At 34.5% G+C, this 22,729-nt stretch overlaps 1 protein-coding gene and 1 pseudogene across 1 annotated transcript; one reads left to right on the forward strand and one right to left on the reverse strand.

Moving 5' to 3' along the window:
* Positions 1-1,374: 1,374 nt before the first annotated feature.
* Positions 1,375-4,419, forward strand: LOC127839840 (uncharacterized; annotated as a pseudogene).
* Positions 4,420-20,769: 16,350 nt separating this feature from the next.
* LOC127839841 (uncharacterized) lies at positions 20,770-21,498 on the reverse strand. The gene has a single exon (XM_052368230.1). The coding sequence runs from the start codon at positions 21,496-21,498 to the stop codon at positions 20,770-20,772; it is 729 nt and encodes a 242-aa protein (XP_052224190.1).
* Positions 21,499-22,729: the final 1,231 nt, after the last annotated feature.

Genomic DNA, 22,729 nt, shown 5'->3' on the forward strand with positions numbered 1-22,729 from the left:
CATTGAATAATTGAAGACAATGTAGATCTATATGTGCGATATACAAGCTATTTCCTACCGAAACAAGGACAATAAGTGACAAAAGTCTTCCAAAATACTATGCAATATCCTTTTCTACATATAAATATATTTAAATCTATATAGAAGTTGGATAAATAATAATCTAGAGAATATGGTCGAGTTTATAATCAACATCGATAACAAATACTAACAAATAACAAGTACTATTTTGCTTTGAATTAGAAAAACTGTTTAGCCTTTAGGATCGGCAAAACAAATAAGAATCGGTCGGGTTATTGAACAAAAAAACGTTTTGTACGCCTTGTTATGTGTAACCCCATAATTGAAATAAAAGGTTTGGGATAAACTCTTACAACAATTCATGTAGAAATAAAAATAACAAACTTGTAGTCTGATAAGTTCTACCGTAAATATGAAAATGTTATTCACTGAATATCTTAACAACGTTTAACATGGTGGTTAATTTGTAAACACGTCTAGTTCGCTATATTCTATTAAATATTTTGATCAAACAAATTTTGCTACATAGCTTATAATGATAAAATATATTACTTACTCCTATTTCATTATCCATATCACGTCATTTCACATTAAAGATGTTTCACAAATACAAAACTGTCCAAAACAGCTACACAGATTCACACGTTTCAGTGATGACGAAATCGCGCAAATAAAAAAATGTTGACGTCACTTTACAGGGAATTTACCAACGTCATAACTGATGTCACGAATACAGGTTTTGTCACGACACGGCTCATATATATATATATATATATATATATATATATATATATATATATATATATATATATATATATATATATATATATATATATATATATATATATATATATATATATATATATATATACTTAAAGTCACCAACTAATTGAGACTCTCGATTTAAACATACTGATTGGGACCTACTAGAAATAACAGTGTTACAGACGCCACTGTCACATTTTACGTATAGATTTTCGGTCTGGATGCTATTTATACCTATATAGATCAGGAAATCTCGATAGAGAGTTATTTTTTTTAGGTGCACCCCTCTCTTGGGTCAGGGCCCAGTTATTAATTGGGCTTTAGACCCAACGTGTGCATATATAATATATATGCAGTAAGCTATAGGGTATGTAAGTCTCGTCATGTGACCACCGATATTTCACGAGATCTCCAACTTCCGGGTACAAACAAAAAATCAGAATGGCTATATGAATAATGTACTGGTCTTACTACGTTGAATCGCATGTTAAATTAAGTCGAAAGAGTGAAGCATCGGTTGAAAGCGACAGGGTATTGAAATTCTTTATGGACGAACTGCGTGTAATCCGTGCCAGTGTCCAGGCTTCGATGAAAAATACATCATATAATGTTACTGTCAGTTATATACATCCGAATTACTATGACAAAGTAAAATGTTAATCGTACTTGTAATGGTTTAAACACTATTTTCTCATTCAGATTTTGTTATATATTTTTCATTAGATGCACCTTGAACCAGAGGACAACGGCGTGATACAATCATCGACATGTCAGTGTCCAATGATGGAATTCAAATGTCATCATGTGGCTGCTGCTTTACTGTTTGGGTAATGCATAAAATTACATATATTTGTATTGTTTATGTTTGAAACATGTTGTAAATATACTCAGAGAAAATAATTATCTGTTAACTATTCATGATACTTTTTTCAGCTAACAATTACATTTGTAAGTTTTTCATAATAAACACAAATATCCTCACAGGGAATGTAGAAGCAAATGCTTATGTGTTACTATAAGTATTAAGTATGTATTGTATGTATTAAAGCTTGTAAAAGTTGTTATTAAATTAATTCATGATACAGATACAAGAGAGCGAGCAAAACTGACATTAAGTGTTCCTGGATCAAGCGTCCGAATTCCGCACCACCCAAGAAAACTGTGACGATGGCGGAAATGTATCCACCAAATCGGCCTGGATACAGGTAAAGGGCAAAATAATTTTAAAATGATTAAAAAAATGTCATCTCAAAGCTGTTATTTTGAAATAATAAAAGTGTGTACTCTATATAATTCTTATTCGAACCATCCTAGATCTATTCATTAACTCATGAGAATAATTGTTTTCATAATTATTTTTTAATGCAATGTACCTTTTTTACTCGTTACTCAGGGCTCTAAACAGATCTGTCTCAGATGATGACAGAATTTTTATTTATAAACAACTTGGACAGTTGGGTCGCTTTACAGGTTCGCATAAGTGGTCCCTGTTATAATGTTTTGTTCCTGTTATCATGATTTTTTCCTGTTAATATTTTTGGTTACTGTTGAGCGGTTCCTGTTAGTATGAGTAGTTCAGGTATGTGCGTTTGAATATATATGTATATGTTAAGCAATAATTTTCATGTAAAAAAAATATGCTGTACAAATAGCGAGATATTACTTATTAAGCTATCTCATGGGCAATTATGTAGTTGTGATATTATGACTTATAAATAATAATTCCAAAAAATCTTTGGTATGTCAAAAATAATCAATACCACATGGTCTTGTTTATTTTTCAAAAGTCATGAGCATTATTTTAATGGTCTTTTGCTAATATTTGACCTGTTCTTTTTTATGTTTGAAGCTCTGCATTGGATTATGGCAGAGGAGCCACAGACACCGGATGTACCAGTGCCTCTCCTGGATGACTTGATGATCCATCCTGATTATCTGGGAGCTGAGGACCCCCGCACATGGCTGAGACGACAGTTGCTGGTGTCGCACGAAAAGGTCAACCAAACAGCTGCAGCAACTATTGGACAGAGGGAAAATGCCTTATGGACAGCTGTTCGCAAGTTGAGATTTACCGCCTCTAACTTCGGACATAGCGTTTGACAAAAAAAAGTAAGTGCTAGTACATATTGTTATAATTTTAATATATATATATATGACGCACATGTCTTCATGTTATGTGAGTTAATATAAATAAATTGAAACTGGGTGGTCAATATGAACTTTTTATATAAGTTTCTCGACATAAAAAATATACTTGCTTTACTTTTTCTGCCATGTTTTTAATGCATTGCAGTTGCTTATACTGTTGTTTATTTGTAAATAAACATACAAGATAAAGAAGTGTTTTATGTGTTTTTAAAGACTGACAGTGTCTTTGATAAAAAGACTTCTGAGCGCGTATAACCTGGAAAAAGGGCACCTGTGCAGTGGGGAGTAATACATGAGCAGGTGTGCATAGCTGAATACTGTAAGGTTGGAGGAGTCGCTGTACGCCCGACAGGCAAGTGAAAAATGTGTTTTTTTTTATAAGTTTGAATTGATATTTAGTTGTAATAGAATTTCATAATGTGCTTATTCTCCTGTTCATGCAGTTATGCTTTGTAATAAAATTAATTGTTAAGGTCATATCGTATGTTCTATCATTTTATTACAGGAATTTGGCTGCACGAGTCTGGTGTCTTGGGTGCATCACCAGATGGTTTTGTCGAAGGCGTGTTTAGGGGTTTAGTTCATCAACAACATGGACAAGCAACATGTAGTGCAGACATCATAGAAGTAAAGTGTCCCTTCACCGCCAGAGACATGACTATCCAGGAGGCGTGTTCATCTATCAAGGATTTCTACCAAGGTAAAACTATTATTTCTACATTTTCAATGTGGTAATGCATATTGATATAGTATATAAAATTAAAAAATATGCATCAATTACCCATTTTGCATACAACGTGCAATTACATCCATTCCTATAATTAAAATCAGTGTGATGTAAAAGATGGTCTTGCTCTTACAATCTCTTTATGTATATAACACTACTACAGGGATTTCAATAGATTTGTGTAAACCAGGAGTCAAATTACCCCATGCTTGACTTTTTCGGGGGTCAAATAAAATAATCAGGGGTCAAAAAATAAAGTTATCTGTTTTGAATAATTTTATATAGTCTGAAAATGTTGTTTTGCATATACTAAAATGAAATACTTTGCAAACAATAATTGTATAAGAAATATATTTTGGAGTTAGTTTCTTTGTTACATTTGTGTCAAAATGATGTTATGCAGATTATTTGCAGGAGTCGAAAGACCATCAATTTCAAAATCAAAAGCTTAAAGAAGCATGATTGTGCTTCAATTGAAATTCCTGCTACTAGGTGACAATTGCCTTATAACACATGGATGCATACTCATTTCAGATCAATCTTCTGATGGACGGCTTTCCCTCAAGCAAGCCCACAACTACTGGCATCAGATTCAAGGACAGCTACACATAACGGGAACTAATACATGCGATCTTATTGTGTGGACAAATAAAGACTTGCAAGTGATCAGAATAGCAAAGGATCATTTGTGGTCGGTCAATCTGTCAAAAATGATTGATTTTTATTTGCCGAGCTTTTTACCATCACTATACGAATAAAGGTAACATTAAATCTGAGATGTTATTAATCCAGGACTCCAGGGGTCAGTGGTTCGACCCCAGTTGAGGACTACACCTTTTGTTTTTATTCAGGTTTTTTGTAACTGGAGCTTTTTAGATCCAAAGTTTACATTTATCAATGTAAAAGCATTGAGTGGCAAACTTCAACACGTTCCAAAATATGTGAAAAGGCCCCTTTGAAGAAATATGTTAATACATGTACTACCAATTAGTTGATTATTTATTGCTCACGAATATTGTCAATATTCATTTTAAACATTTGAAATATAACTTGTGCTTCTCTACTAAATAGAGTCAAATGTTGTGAATAGGAACACTATTTTTTGGATTATTTCTGTTCTGGTTGTTTCCCTTGAATTGTGTGAAATTTTGAAATTACTATCAATATAAAAACAAAAAACATGATACAGTTCAAAATGTTGCATTTAATTTATTAAACATTATATTTCAATATAACAAAAGCTTTTGTGTTTTATCATGCATATATTAAAAAACTTAATAGCAAAACGCAAAATTTTAAAGTTGTGTATATCATACAAAAATTTATACAAATTTTCCACAAATGTGATACGGTAACTAATCGAACATAATTTAGCATATATCTTAACCGCTATGGTTTAGATTATGGAAAACAAAGGGAGGTAATTATGTTAAAACCATTGCTTATTTTAGAAAAATTTCACGTGTGATGGTTTCACACTTCGAAACAATGTTTAAACTCTTATTTGTGTATTAGCATCTACATTTGAACATAGTCTGATCTTGAATACTAAAATAATCAAGATAAGACTGCAGCTTTGTAGAAAAAGTTGGTAAAAATAGGAAAATTATGCAAGAAAGTGGTTTGTAACATGCCGCAAACATAAACTTTTTTCTCCTTATTTAATGTCATTATGGCAACATATTTCTTCATGGCACATCTAACAGATGAAGAAAGACTAAGATTGAAGCATTTATTTGATAATAAATACAAAAAATACATGAATGCCACATCTGGAATAGGACGTGCACTCCAAACGGATTATTTTTCTGCAATGTAATTTATGCGGCAAAATGCTAAAGCTTAAAGCTCACCGCGCACTATATCATCTTGAAAATAAACATGCCATGTCATCAAAAATGCATGTGTTGCATTTATGCCAAAATAAACTTTGTGTCAACATCAATATAAAGAAGTGAAACTCCAGCTGCTGAAGCAGTATTGAATTTTCAAGCACTTAAGTTATGAGCCTCAAAGCATTAACAACAACAGACAAATATGTGCTCACGAAGGTTCCCTATGCACTTGAAAATGTGTCCAAGCTGTGTCTTGTTTACAATAATGTTATCATAGTCAGATATATTTGCACTGTTTCCAATTGTAGCACTTTGATTTTCAGACTGTTGTACTGTTTGACGTGGTCGCAGTTTAAAACGGAGAACGAGTGGATCCTGAGAACGGTTACACGCATTATTATTAGCCACAGAATCACCCAATCGCACGACACTTTCCAGGTCAGGGTCTGAATTCAAGGGAATTGAATCTTGAACTTGTTTCTCTACACAGGGCACATGCCTGCAGAAACTTTATAGTTTGGAAAAAGTGCACCTTTATTTTTCCTAGTGCGATAGTTTTTATAACTGTGCTGTGATTTCTTATGGAGTGATCTCATTTTGAGTGGTATTTTAATGAATGAATATCAATATTTGCTGCATGTATTATGTAATCATAGGGGAATATACATCTGTAAGACTGATTGATATTGTCAATATTCATTTTAAACATTTGAAATATAACTTGTGCTTCTCTACTAAATAGAGTCAAATGTTGTGAATAGGAACACTATTTTTTGGATTATTTCTGTTCTGGTTGTTTCCCTTGAATTGTGTGAAATTTTGAAATTACTATCAATATAAAAACAAAAAACATGATACAGTTCAAAATGTTGCATTTAATTTATTAAACATTATATTTCAATATAACAAAAGCTTTTGTGTTTTATCATGCATATATTAAAAAACTTAATAGCAAAACGCAAAATTTTAAAGTTGTGTATATCATACAAAAATTTATACACATTTTCCACAAATGTGATACGGTAACTAATCGAACATAATTTAGCATATATCTTAACCGCTATGGTTTAGATTATGGAAAACAAAGGGAGGTAATTATGTTAAAACCATTGCTTATTTTAGAAAAATTTCACGTGTGATGGTTTCACACTTCGAAACAATGTTTAAACTCTTATTTGTGTATTAGCATCTACATTTGAACATAGTCTGATCTTGAATACTAAAATAATCAAGATAAGACTGCAGCTTTGTAGAAAAAGTTGGTAAAAATAGGAAAATTATGCAAGAAAGTGGTTTGTAACATGCCGCAAACATAAACTTTTTTCTCCTTATTTAATGTCATTATGGCAACATATTTCTTCATGGCACATCTAACAGATGAAGAAAGACTAAGATTGAAGCATTTATTTGATAATAAATACAAAATAATAAATAAATGCCACATCTGGAAGGGGGCGTGCACTCCAAACGGCTTATTTTTCTGCAATGTAATTTATGCGGCAAAATGCTAAAGCTTAAAGCTCACCGCGCACTATATCATCTTGAAAATAAACATGCCATATCATCAAAAATGCATGTGTAGCATTTATACCACAATAAACTTTGTGTCAACATCAAGCACTTAAGTTATGAGCCTCAAAGCATTAACAACAACAGACAAATATGTGCTCATGAAGGTTCCCTATGCACTTGAAAATGTGTCCAAGCTGTGTCTTGTTCACAATGATGTTCTCATAGTCAGATATATTTGCACTGTTTCCAATTGTAGCACTTTGATTTTCAGACTGTGGTACTGTTTGACGTGGTCACAGTTAAAAAAGGAGAACGAGTGGATCCTGAGAACACGAGAACAAGACAACGTTAGCCACAGAATCACCCAATCGCACGACACTTTCCAGGTCAGGGTCTGAATTCAAGGGAATAGAATCTTGAACTAGTTTCTCTACACAGGGCATATGACTGCAGTTATAGTTTGGAAATACTCCTATTTTAAAAAGTGCACGTTTGTTTTTCCTAGTGTGATAGTTTTTATAACTGTGCTGTGATTTCTTATGGAGTGATCACATTTTGAATGGTATTTTAATGGATGAATATCAATATTTGGTGCATGTATTATTTAATCATAGGGGAATATACATCTGTAAAACTGATTGATATTGTCAATAATCATTTTAAACATTTGAAATATAACTTGTGCTTCTCTACTAAATAGAGTCAAATGTTGTGAATAGGAACAATATTTTTTGGAGTATTTCTGTTCTGGTTGTTTCCCTTAAATGGTGTGAAATTTTGGAATTACTATAAATATGCAAACAAAACACAGGATACAGTTCAGACATGTTGCATTTAATTCATTAAACATTATATTTCAATATAACAAAAGCTTTTTTGTTTTATCATGCATATATAAAAAAACTTAACAGCAAAACATAAAATTTTAAAGTTGTGTATATCATACAAAAATTGATACTAATATTCCACAAATGTGTTGCGGTAACAAATTGAACATAATTTTGCATATATCTTTTAACCGCTATGGTTTGGATTATGGAAAACAAAGGGAGGTAATAATGTTAAAACCATTGCTTATTTTTAGGAAAATTTAATGTGTGCTGGTTTCACACTGCGAAACAATGTTTAAACTCATATGTGTGAATTAGCATCTACACTTGCACATTTTCTAAGCTTGAATACTAAAATAATCAAGATAGTCTGCAGTTTTGTAGAAAAAGTTGGTAAAAATAAGAAAATTATGCAAGAAAGTGGTTTGTAACATGCTGCAAACATACATTCTTTTTATGCCCCCATTTCGAAGAAAAGGGGGTATATAGTTTTCGCACTGTCCGTCGGTCGGTCGGTCAGTCGGTAGGTCGGTCACACTTCGTGTCCGCTCTCTAATTCAAATAGTTTTTATCCGATCTTTACCAAGCTTGGTCAGAAGTTGAATCCAGACAATATCTAGGTCGAGTTCGAATATGGTTCATGCCGGGTCAAAAACTAGGTCACGAGGTCACTTAGTGCATTTCAAGGATTTAGCATGGTGTCTACTCTCTAATTGAAGTAGTTTTCATCTGATCTTTACTAAACTTGGTAAGAAGTTGTATTAAGACAATATCTAGGTCAAGTTCGAATATGGGTCATGCCGGGTCAGAAACTAGGTCACGGGGTCACTTAGTGCATTTCAAGGATTAAGAATGTTGTCCGCTCTCTAGTTTATGTGGCTTTCTGATTTATTTTGATATTCTAAGACATTTTTATGCCCCCGAAGGAGGGCATATAGTGATCGGACTGTCCGTTCGTCTGTCCGTCCGTCTGTCCGTCACACTTTGCGTTTAGATTTCGAAAAATGCTCATAACTTCTATGTCGCTTCAGATAGCATTTTCATATTTGGCATGCATGTGTATATGAACAAGGCATTTCCATACGAACACAAATTTTGACCCCTGTGACCTTGACCTTGAACTTAGGGTCCGTGTTTAGGTTCGAAATCTGCGTTTAGGATTTGAAAAAAGCTAATAACTTCTACCAAGCGTTTACACAGTTATACTTTTATGTAGCGACAAAGTTACAGTTGGGGGCATCAGTGTCCTGTGGACACATTTCTTGTTTTCTTCTTATTTAAAGTCATTATGGCAACATATTTCTTTATGGCACATCTAACAGATAAAGAGAGACTTAGATTGAAGCATTTATTTGATAATAAATACAAAATAATAAATGAATGCCACATCTGGAAGGGGGCGTGCACTCCAAACGGCTTTTTTTTGCGATGTAATTTATGCGGCAAAAGGGTAAAGCTTAAAGCTCACCGCGCACTATATCATCTTGAAAATAAACATGCCATGTCATCAAAAATGCATGTGTTGCCACAATAAACTTTGTGTCAACTGAACTGTTTATTTTATGTTTATTTTATGTACTAAAAATGGCTGTATTCAACAAATGGAAATAACTTTCGCTATACAGTACGCGCCAGCAATGTGTAAGCTTATTCGTTATCGGCTCAATCCCCGGAGGATTGAGAGGTTAAATGAGCTTAACCTTTTGAAATTTATATTCTGACTACTAAAAAGTTAAGTCAAGCACCTTCAATGTATCCTTTACTAAAATCAGATTACTCCAAATTATTTGGATATGTAATAATTCTTAATGTTAGATTCTGATTTTGTGAGCACATTGATAGAGTGGAAATAAATGATCAGAAACATAGCTAACTTACCACGAAACCTTGAAAGGTTACATTAGATCTACTATAAAGTGATCGCCTACATAAACTTCCTTAAAACATCAATGTGGTTAGTGATCTGTATAAATAAGCTGAAGGTCAATTATTCCTTGCGCACGCGCTACCTTTTCTGATCGGATACTAGTCTGGATTACCTGCCCCTTTGTTCTATTTGTTTACAATAGAAGCTGGGAACCAGACTAATCGGATATACGTATTCCCATTAGTCAGCTATCGCGAGCGCACGTCATAGACATTTCTTTCGCATTTCATAGCTATCGCATACCTACGTAATTGTGACCGAAGAATGACATATTTCCCCTTAATGCCACCGTACTTCACACATATCTGGTAGACACCAACATCAAATACAGAAACCATCTGAAGTCGTTGTAAATGTTCCGATTTTTTGAAGAAGTATGTTTTAACACGATTTGCTTCAGCAGTACGAATATTTATCCATGTGTTAACCTTTAATAAAAACGAAATTATAATTTAGATTTGCTTTCAACCTTTTACTAACTTAAAATTGGAACAGTCTAATAAATTATTTCGTCATTTACTAATGAAATCTGCGTGGAGGTTGTGCCTATTGAATAAGCCGGCCCAGCCAAGGTACCTATTAAAAATTCGAACAACACATTCAGGAGATACGCAATTCGTCTTATTTTGACATAAAACTAATTCAAATGTTTCACAAATTTTTCGAAAATTATTTTTAAATTCTACTTAAGAAATAAGTAATAAATTATAAATATTTTTTTAAAAAATGTGTGACATCACACATGGCCTGATCCCCCCTCCCCATGTCACAAACTGTCACACTTTCTTACATCCCCTCCCCTACCTGAAGCGTGACATACTTTATGGACGGTCCCTAAGTATGAGCGCGATGATTCACGGTATTATTAATAATGGAATCTAATAACAATGTGCGACAAACCACTAAAACAGGTCTGATGGAAGAACGCGCGTATTAATATTTTCATTCTTCTTGTGTTTTTTCTATTCTGTAAATATAGATATCTGATCAAATATATCTAATAAAGCGAAATAAGCCACGATATATGGCGCAACATCCCGTCATTGATTAACGTGTGATGCAACTAAGGACAACGCAGAAAAAAGGCTTTCGCTAAATGTGATCCCATAGATATAACTTTTGACCGTTCATCAACACCGACCACAATCAAAGCCGTCTTTCTTTATAGAAATTTCTTGTATATACTGCACAAGAGTGTGAGTATGTTTAGTTTTAAATACAGTACAAACTTTAAATGGAAATTTTAAAAAGCACCATTAATCCTTTTTTGTACTAAGATAGTCCTTAAAATCGTGATACGATTAGGTTAAATGAGCGATTATGTCGATACAAGATTCTTGAGATCAGTTTTCAAGATTTCAAGTTTACAATTTTGCGTGCGTTGTGATTGCATAGAAAATGGTCTCGATTTTTCATTAGTATGAATCGTTCTCTAAACAAAACTAAATAAACAAATTTATAATAGTGGAAATGAATTGATACTCTTGTGTAAATGTTTCTCTATGTTCTGGAAATTCCCTTTACCTTGGAGTGTATCGTGCATTAAGGTTAGAGGTATTAACAATGCAACTCTTACCGTCATATGGGATGTGTTTGCATTGGAAATTAACCCATTTATGCCTAGCGTCTGGAAAAAAAGGCCTTGGCAAACAGCGTAGAACCAGATGAGACGCCGCATGATGCGGCGTCTCATCAGGGTCTGCGCTGTTTGCTTAAAGGAATTTCTGGAAGAAATATTCTAAATATAGAAATAAATATACTAGACATACCTAATTTTGGAAATAAATTGATCCGATTTAGAAGGATAGGAGAGTCCACTAGGCATAAATGGGTTAAACTGAATAATAATAAAGCACATGTTCCCCATTCAGTGAAAATGGTCCCTTGTGTATTTAGACGAAGATGCGAGACCATATTCGGTTAACATAAAACATGACCACATGCTTATATATTTGTCGAAAGCATAAATAAGTATTTCCTTACATTAATCAAGTGAAACTGTACCTACATGTATGGTCCTAATATTTTTCTAAATTTTCTGCGTGTCCATTAATGTATCTACATGTATTTGTAAAAATCATATTATATTTGGTTTAAAATAATAGAAAAATAGTTATTTTTGAAAAGCTATATTTCAAACTAGTTCTTCCTTTTAGACAGGATCTTAAATCGTATAATAAAACGATCAAAATGCAAGGATAATAACATGATTGTATGAGGTTAACCCTATATTATAATCATTTTGTAAATAATATCGTATGTTATTTGGCAACATATACTGTTTCCATATGCAATCCAAAACAGTAATACGTGTAACAACAACATTTTTGTATCATGCTAAAGAGAAAAATATTAATCAAAATATATTTTACTGAAACAAATACAATTAGTATACACTTTTATTGTAAATATTAATTGTGTAGTGACCCGAGTAATCGAGTAGTCGGTTGAGATATAATCGTTACACAGCTCCGCCCTCGTATGGTATGAAATTACTGAGGGTGTATACCCCATAAACCGTCAGTTGCTAACGGTGTAACTAATAATACCTTTTTGGTATACTGTATGGCTGTGTGTATAATAAATGGGGATATCGAATTATAAACTCTTCGAGATGTGCACGCTTCAATAATTACCATTGCTGAAGCATGAGCTCTATCAGTACATTGTTAACTTACTGATCATCTTCGTTTAAAAATACGTTTAAAATAAGTGATTATAGCTCTGTCCAAAATGATAACCATGTGTAATTAGATACCTGGCTTTGAAGTCGACAGCAATCAACGGCTTTATTTACAAATCACTGCCTTTTAGTTGTTCCTTGCTGTCGAACAAAATATCGGTTTATTTTTATGAGTCGGTTTTCAGTCGATAGTCGAGCTATCCGTGTGCAGTCATCCAATTCAGACTGCGTCTTTTGTTGAATAAGAACTTTACACAATGGGCCTTATACCGGTATGTAATTATTAAATGGGTTTGTATGAGTATGAGGTATAGGCAAAAATCAAAGGGAGCATTGATGTCAGCTAAATTTCCTTCCGCTTGAACATGTCCAATGAAGGAGATGTTCATCAATACAACGTATTGTATTTGTTCGACGAAGTGCGAACACACAAACCATAAACGTATATTGCTTTTTCTTTAACATGGCCCTCAACAATTTTCGCCCAGCATTCGACATAGTCCGTAAGTATCGATCAATTAGACGTTGTCGGCATAGGTCCCACTCTTAATTCCCACGGTTACTCTTAAGCTCCGATTTACCCCGTGTACGGAAAATACGCCTCAAGGCACCGGTCGTATTAAGGGGTACTTTTTATTATACTTTATTCCCCGTACCTCAGCCGTCAATGACCAATCGAGCGTTAACATCACGATAAAAAAGAAGGCATTCGTTAATACATTTGATTCCGTACGCAAATACATATTAACAGCGGCACATCGCAACTCCTTATTGGGGTGGGTCAGTTTATTTATGTAGGGCTCGGCAACTTAATGTCATGTGTCCGAGCTTAACTTAGTATTATTATTATCACATTGTAACTCTTGCTGACTGTTTAATTATAAACACCCCAGATATAATGTAAAATTTATGTAACTATTAAAGAGTAAATTATCTTGTTGTGTAGTTCACTTTATCATATATAAATATACTATCTACTATGATATGTTAATATCTTTCGAAAACTAATGTATTACATTAAAGCTTAAATTTGGATTTGTATTAATAATTTATTTGCTAGAGAATTTCATGTATTGGCCCTCCGGTTAGAGCAGTGGTTGGTAAACGCGCTTATCACCCAGGCGACCCGAGATCAAGGCCCGCTCCCACCTAACAATACCGGACTGTTAGGATTTTCCGGGTACTCCAGCTTCCTTCCCACAACACAAAAACACGTCAAAATGGAATATCTTACAGGGACAACTAAACCGCATGATAGTGCAGCTAGAATTCATGCATCCATTATGCTTACTTAAATTACAACTATCGGTTTTTAGTTGTTCGCTTGCGAACAACTTAGATTAAGAGCAAGTTTTGCAAGCCACTTTAGTTGATGACCCAAAACCTGATCACCGTCGGCATACGCGCCGAGAAAAAAATTATATGGCTGAGAAATCTGCAGCAGGACTTCTTAATGAACTTTGAAATTCACACATACACGTGCGCAGTTGCTGCTATTAGTTACCAACCTTAATAATGGCCGATTCTTTATCAGATGAACCGAAGAAAAACGGAAAAATCATGCAAACAAAATATTAAAAGAAAAAAGTTTTATTTTAATATTCATATGAATTCCAATTCATCATTGTTTTTTTTATATCGATAAGTAAATCGCAGTTCATTGGGAAAATTCGTGACAATCGGAAATAATTTATCAACTTTCGCTAAAACTCAATATAAAACAACAAAACTGTTTGGGTTGATCAGTTTCGATATTAATAATGTGTGTGAGATATATGTTTAAATAATATTTAGCATTTTGACTCGGTACTTAATCATCCGGGTAAGACACGACGGAATATCGATAAACATTGATAACATAGTATTGCATTCAAGATGAGAAACAAAAACTACCGAAAAATATAATGTCATTAAAGACGGAAATCGTTTCCTTTTCTAACCGCAATTGTTTGCCGTACTCTTCAGTCCGTATGGAGGTCGTTCTTGAAAGACTGAAATCTTACCAACATTTGCCAGTTCGCTATAAATAACACAGTTTGACTTCAATTTCCTGTCGAAAAGTATTGTGCTAAGATGCTCCATTTATAAGAAAAAGATATTTTTATAGATCCGCGTCATGCGAAAATGGGTCTTATGCCATATGCGGCTAGCGTAGCTATGGTCCAGCCTGCGCAACTCGCAGTAGGTCAGGAGATACATAATGAGACCACGAAACCTTGCACAACTGTGCAGACAGAGCTTTAGTTACGCTAGCCAACGCGCCATAAGACCTATTTGCGCATGATGCGGCTAGAAAAGTATGATTTGAATGTGTCGAAAGAAAACTGCATGTCGAAAGAAAACTGCATGATCATCAAATATTTGAATACCATATACATGTATTTAGATGGTGAAAAAATAAACTCATAATGAGCAAATTGAGGACACAAATGATGTGATCTCCCGTATTATAATTTGTATTTACAAACATTTTCGTGTGGTTTTGAATACACGTGTAATTAATAACACAAATTTCAGCGCTGAACATGCGACAAACAAGTGACATAAAGCTACAACAACAATTTAAATCTTTCTGATTTATTACATTATTTATAGGTTGTTTTTTCTATTCTGTCAGCTCGCGATTAAAGTTGAAAATGTAAAAGAAAATGGCGATTGTCCAAAAAATCAAAGGTAACTCTATAAATGATATATTATTCATTAGTTTAACAGAGCTCGTTCAGCAGCTGGGGCATGCACGTCGCGATCTGTCACTCGCGGAAGATTTTATTGAAGACTCCGAAGAATCGCCAAGCGGAATGGTAATTGTCTGTAGGAGGATAGTGGTTTCACTACGTCGCCTGAGGAGTGTCGGATATGGGAACTTCCTCGGGCGGCTCTGTTAATCAAGCGAGTACCGTCATCCCTCGACCCGGACGTCCTCTCCTGCTGAATTCGCTGACTCCCAGAACTTGAATGGATCGCCAAGCGGTATGGTAATTGTCCTTTGGTAGATAATGGTTTCATTACATCCCCGGAAGAGGGACGGGGTCAGCGGAGGTGGCAGCGTAGTGGATATGGCGTGGCGGACCTTGGGAAAATATACAGGCCAGGTTTTGGAGGGGGTGGCCCTTTGAAGATAATTGACGTGTCAAAGGACGGCGGTACCCAGTACGCTCAACGTGTTGGGGAAACCGTTCAGGGGTTGGGGTCGACAGCTTGTGGCGTCTAGAGACGCCTTACAACCAGCGCAGAGCGCGAGAAGCGGGAAGAAGATCTTCTATAATTTTCAGCACTCCCTTTGCAGAGTAACATTGTCCTTTTAAGGGCAACCATACATGAATTGTCGTTAAATTGTCTACCAGTGCACATTAAGGCGTCTTTTGCCACCGTGTTCTATTTTTGATCAAAATAATTTCGTTAGCGAATACCCGGGCATCTGAGGTAAATTTGACAAGCCACATTACGGGCATGTGTGCTGAAAAAGATTCGTCACGAGAAATTCGCAGGTTACTTTCTAGTCACTAAACTGTAATTTTCGCTTTCTGTTAATGAAGTAAGAGTTTACCGCAGATGGTTTAACACATAATAATTATTACAGTTTTACCATTTACGTTATTTAAAACGGTAATTAATACAGTACATTACATACGTTGTCGGGCATCATCCTCACACCTTAACTGTAAACAATAGTTACTTATGAAAAGTTAAAAGCATATGGTGAGCAATTAAATCCTTATGGCGAGTAAGTTGTGAAAACAATAACCTTTAAATAATCTACGTGGTAGCAATTTAATTTCAGTACATGTATATTTCGCTTTTTATAGCAATTTTAATTAATATTTGCTGATTAAATTCGCTTCGTACGCATCTAAAATAAACGTGTTTTTATAAGAGTTCGAAATAGTTGATGTCGTCTGTCAAGTTCCATGAATGAAAAGCGTGCATGTTGCATCAGACCAGTTTTTTTTACTATATATAGACGTGCAATTCAGTACATTAAGTATTTTAGGATAACAATTTTTAAATCAGAACAAATGCACACGATGAGAAAGTATTGACCCATTGAAACTATAGACAAAATACGTTTCCTTACGAATTAAACATTGGAGTAGATGGTACGTTCATAACAATATTGGTGACGGCTAGAGTAGAGTTACGCGTTAATGTCAGTACATAAAAATGAATAAAACTTAACTGGAAATACATTAAATTAAGTTTTTAATTTCAGACTAAAAATATTTAATATTTTTAATGTGGTTTGATCGAGAATTTAATACAATGCTCGTTGATATCACTACATGTATTATTAGAATTATGGTGTGGCATTCTTTGTTAGACTGACAGACTTTTCCTTAACGCCAACTTAGATATACGTTGAATTTCTTTTTTCATCTTTGTAATCATAAGTGGAGTTTGTGTGAATCCTGTATAAAATTAAGAGAGATTGTTAATCAATGGCATTTTCCTCTTCTTTTGTCAAAATCTCACCACTTTAGACAATTAAAAGAAAATTATATTGGTGTTCACAAGTCGAACTTCATGCCATGTGACTGTAAGTAATATTAAATACGTTCAAAGAGCGAACAACTGCAGCGCCTTGAGCGCTTTGATTCATGTAAAGCTATGGCGTACCATTTGTGTCGAAAGTCAACAAGACCTACTAGGTAAAAAGAGAAATGTATTTCGACGTACAATTTGTACGCCGAAGTACATTTTTTGGTATTTCGACGTACACAATTGTACTTCGACGTACAGTTTTTACCGACCCTTGAGTGTTAGCCAATCAGAAGACGCCTTACATCTGTCGCTTTTAGAGATATTTGACATTGAACATTATTATTATTATTATTTATACCAAATTATGCGACTTTCGACCGCTAACCCATAGATATTGAGCGTAATTGTTGAAGATTATTATTAATATTATTTATACCAAATTATGCGACTGTTGACCGCTAACTCATAGATATTGTGCGTATTTATTGACTTGGCGTGGCGGAATTAACCTCTGACTTATGCAAATAATGGTTATCACAAAATACGACCTAACCAGGGAGGTTATTATACATTTTTAATCCCGTAATCGTTTGGTAACTGTTTGGTTACCGTTGGGAATTTCCTACACAGTAATGCGCTGGAACGTGATACTCCGTCCCGCATGGTCAATAAATACTCACAATATGCTTGATAATTTTAATTTAAAAAATGGTAACATTGAATCTTCTTCAAATTGGTATATAATATATTGCCATGCATTAAATACTTGAAACTTCTTTGTATTTTTTTCAATTTTGATTTTTTTATTCATTTTGTCCTCATTTAAAAAATGATATTTTAAACATTTATTATGAATAAATCTGAAGGAAAAGCGGCTCAAGAGACGACTGTATTGATTGGCTGTTCAGAAATTTTGTACGTCGAAGTACAAACATATACTTCGAAGTGTATTTCATGTGTACGTCGAAGTACAATTTTTGTACTTTGACGTACATATTGTACGTCGAAGTACATTTCTCTTGTTACCTAGTAGGTCTTTCGACCCAAATGGTACGCCGTATAAAGCTACTATTGAGTTGCTCATGGTCACTATTGACTGGAAGGATCACTTCATTCGTTCTACAGGCATTTATGCTCAATGAGTTTATATCAGATTTTTAAGTTTGGATCCTGCAAGTTTTCTTATGGTGTCCGAAAATTTCACTAGAATGGAAATTCTAGTGTCCGGAAAGTCATCTTATCGACAGAAAAATCCAATTTGTATTAGATTAAAAACATACCATCTCTATATATTAATTTCACATCGTTGTCTGAATGAAGACATTTCTTATTCGTAATTGTGAAGTCTAAACATGTGTGAATACTGGAAGTAAACGCGCGAAATGACAATCAACAAAAACAAGCAACAAACGTTTATTTATTGAAATTACATCATTCCTTTATTAGTTTCATGAATCAAATGTTTCGTTAAATTAATTACAGAAACAATTCGTTTGCAATAAAATAACAGAAACAATTCGTTTGCAATAAAACACCATCATACTCACTTATATTTTACAACTAATGTTTTAAACAAGTGTATTATTAAGTTCAGGTCGTTGCTACACGCAATTACACTTTGCATCGCCACTTTGAAATGTACACACAAATCTTGTAATGCACATTATTTATTTGAGTTGAACATTAAAATCGAAAATGCATCAGACGTATTGCTTTGTTGTCACAGGGCTCATTTGGCACGTAAGAATTCACGTAGAACCTTACGAAGAAATTAAACAGTCCCTATTTGCTGACGATGCAACTTATTTTGTAAATGACAGTAGTGACTCATTCAATAATCTTATAGAATCGCTAACTCTTTTTGGAATGGCATCGGGTCTTAAACTAAACAAAAGTAAATGCACTGTGCTACGAGTAGGTTAATTTAAACAAAGCGATATTCATCTTAAAAAAGAAATGAATTTCAACTGGACATCAGATGAAGCAACACCGTTAGGAATTACCTTTACAAACAATGAAAATGAAACAATTCTAAAAAACATATTGCCTTAATTACAAAAATTAAAAAAATTGTTTAAAATCACGGCAGCTTCGTTAACTTACACTAATCGGAAAAAAACACCATGATGAAAACGTTTGCACTCCCTAAATTAATTTATACACTAACAGTTCTCCCAAACCCACCTAATGATATTATTGAAGATATAATATCAGAAATATTTAATTTCATATGGGACGGTAAACCTGATAAAATTAAGCGAACTCTATAAATTCAATCAGTAGAATGCGGAGGTATCAGACTAACGGATATGGATTCTGTCCTGAATGCAATCAAATGTAGTTGGGTTAAAAGATATTTAGATAATACCAATACGAGTAAATGGAAATTATTCTACCAGAAAATTCTTAAAACATATGGTGACTCCTTACTTTTTGAATGTAATATCGACAATAATATCTTAGATGAAATTTCAACCAAAAACATATTTCTATCGAATGTTCTATCGGCACGGTGTAAAGTTACTCATAATTTAGAAACCAAGATAAACAGTAAAATCATTCTATGGAATAATAAAGACATAACTACTAACAAAAAAGTTTTTCTACAAACATTGGTTCGAACGAAACATAAAATATGTAGATCAATTGTACGACTACAGAATAAACGACTTCTATTTGTTTGATAACTTTTGCTACATATTCGGAATACCTACACGTAATTTCCTGATGTACTACACATTGATCAAAAGTATACCCATACATATTAAAGCTGTAACCAATACAAATAACACACCATGTACTCAAAAAACATTCGTTGAACACATTATTGCAAAACAAAATAAAACGAACAAAATATTTTACACACTTCAAATTAAAAACCCTGCCGAAATCTCTAAAGCTCAAACTAAATGGCAAAATCTTCTTTGAGAAAAAGAATTAAATTGGAAACAAATATTTGTCATGCCATATACATCAACTACTGATAGCACACTGAGAAATGTTCAATATAAATACATCCAGAGAATCATAGCTACAAATAAACACCTTTTTAAGTGCAACATATCCAACACAAATCTATGCGATATGTGTAGTGAACATATTGAAACAATAGAACACCTTTTCTGTGAGTGTAAACACATTCAATCTCTATGGAATCAATTGACAACCTTTCTAGAGAAACAACAATTAAATGTAAAACTATCTCTCTTAATCATCAGTTTTGGGGTAAATACCTTCAAAATACAAAAGGTTAATAACGCTGTGAATTACATAATTACATTAATTAAATATTTTATATTCAGCATGAAATACAGAAAACAAATACCTACAATGAACTGTTTTTATCAATTATTTAAAACTGAAGATTCAAATTGAAAAAGAAATTGCCCTAAACAATAATACACTTCATATATTTGAACAAAAATGGAAACACGTTAAACTTTCATAAACAAGTCCAGTATGCTTTCTACCCACTTTATGCAACTCATCCTTATTCATAACTATTCTGTTGTTGTTGTTTTTTTTTGGTTCTTTTTCTGTTTTTGTTTTTAAAAACACCTATCACAAACAACCAAAGAAACAAATACATATTAACCCTTTTTTAATCAAAAGGAAACCACAAGGTCAAACAATTATATATATTAGCATATCTTGTATAACATGTTTGAACATTATTGCTGCTACATGGTATCACTTTGTTTTATTATCCTATACATGTATACATTGTATGTCTTATATTGAATTTAAAAAAGAATTCTCGTTGGCATCGTAACTCTGCAACATACACAAAACTCTTTTAAAAGTTTTAATGCACGTTATTTATTTGCGTTGAACATTGAAACCTAATAGGTAAAATATGTATTGCTTTCTTCCTCACATGGCTCAAATGGCACGTCCCTCGTGTATGTCTCGTCATCTAGATTGTGTATTGTAGTTGGTGTACAAGCTTGGTCCTTCAATCTTTCCTTCAATGTGGCAAAGGATAGGTCTGAATGAAATTCCTCTCTGACGCTGTCATGCATCTCTAACACCATTGAAGATATCGCGTGATCACAGAGAAGCCCACCCTTCAGCATATGGGGAAGGACTATGAATTCTGAACCTTCTATATCCATCTTAGCGAACACGTAGTCCGGTTTTAACGGAACAATGTTTTCGGCAAAGAACTGTACGATATCAATGGTTTGCACCGTATACATAGTCATGTTGGCTTTATTGTCAATCAAGCTGCTTTGAATACCTGAACCCCAGTCAATATCAAAATTTGTGTCCGAATAAATGGTGACGCTTTCAGAGGAGATGTTGCTGACAGCATTATTGAAGAAAGTGACGTTGATATTGTAGCTTCTGTAACGCTTTTCGATGTACTTTAATCGCTTCATGTGTCGTGGATTCGCCTCAAAACCAAACGTACAGACATCGCGCCTGGAGTAATGGCGGATTTTACCAAATATCTTGTCGTAAAATGGCAAAATTTTACCGTTAGGGTACAACCAAGGTTCATATAGTTTTCGTATCTGCACACCTTTGTTAGACCCGAGATCTAAGTACACGTAACGACAACGTCTCATTGAGTTTTCTTTAAATCCATTGTGATAAACAATCGAGCATGAATAAGTATGCATGCCCGGGCGAAACACCGCGCAATAAACAATTAAAATCGCGACAGTTGTCAAATAAACATATTTTCTTCGTATTGTCAACATTTTGACTTTCGTTACGTAAATAATGTATTAAACAAAATATATTCCTTATTCCACACACACAGATTTCATTCTAATGACAACTTAGACCATGTCTAATAAACCCCGACCTTCTTGAGTGACATGTAATTTGATCGGGGGCCTATTGTGCGTATAAGGTATTTTAACAGTAACTGTTGAGTCAGGACAAAGACCTATAGAATGTATTCTATAGGTCTTTGGTCAGGTTGAAATTTAAACGAGAAATATCTTTTCTAAAGCAATTAATGCACAAAAACTCGGACTTGCCTGTTGAACGTTTTTCCTTTGGAAGACGCATTTAAAGTACATGCATGAACCACTCTATATGAGTACATATGCTATGTCACCAAGCGTTGGAAAGATACTGCATCACGAATCGCGGCATGCGCAAATAGGCTTTATATCACATATAAATAAGGAATACGCAGTCTGGGTCATGAATTGGCTACCTTACCTTACCTTACCTTACCTTACCCTACCCTACCCTACCCTACCCTACCCAACCTACCCTACCCTACCCTACATTACCCTTCCCTACCCTACCCTACCTAAAGGTGTCTCCAAAGGTTCGCTATAAGGCACGTGGTGGCTCTGTTACACTTTAATGCGAGCCTTATAACGCACTCATGTGTCCGAGTATGAGTCCGAGAGCGACGATACCTGGCACACTTGTGTGTCTCGGTGGGCAACGCATGCGCCAAGTTCGACCGTCCGTCCGGGCGCCTTCGTGTCCGTTGAAAATGTCGCCGAGGGTTCGCTATACTTCACGTATTGGCTCCGTTACCCTATAATTGGAGCCTTATAACGCACTTATGTGTCCGAGTATGTGTCCGAGAGCGACGAAACTTGTGTGTACCGGTAGGCCACGCATGACCGTCCGTCCTGGGGCCGTCGTTTCGTGTGAAAGTGCCGCCGAGGGTTCGCCATACAACCCGTGTTGGCTCTGTTACCCTATAATGGGATCCTTATAACGCACTTATGTGTCCGAGTGTATGTCCTAGAGGGACGAAACTTGGCACACTTGTGTGTTCCGGTGGCCACGCATGCGCCAAGTTCGACCGTTCGTCCGTTTGCCTTC

This window comes from Dreissena polymorpha, chromosome 7 (assembly GCF_020536995.1).
Source record: "Dreissena polymorpha isolate Duluth1 chromosome 7, UMN_Dpol_1.0, whole genome shotgun sequence".
Lineage (NCBI taxonomy): Eukaryota > Metazoa > Mollusca > Bivalvia > Myida > Dreissenidae > Dreissena > Dreissena polymorpha.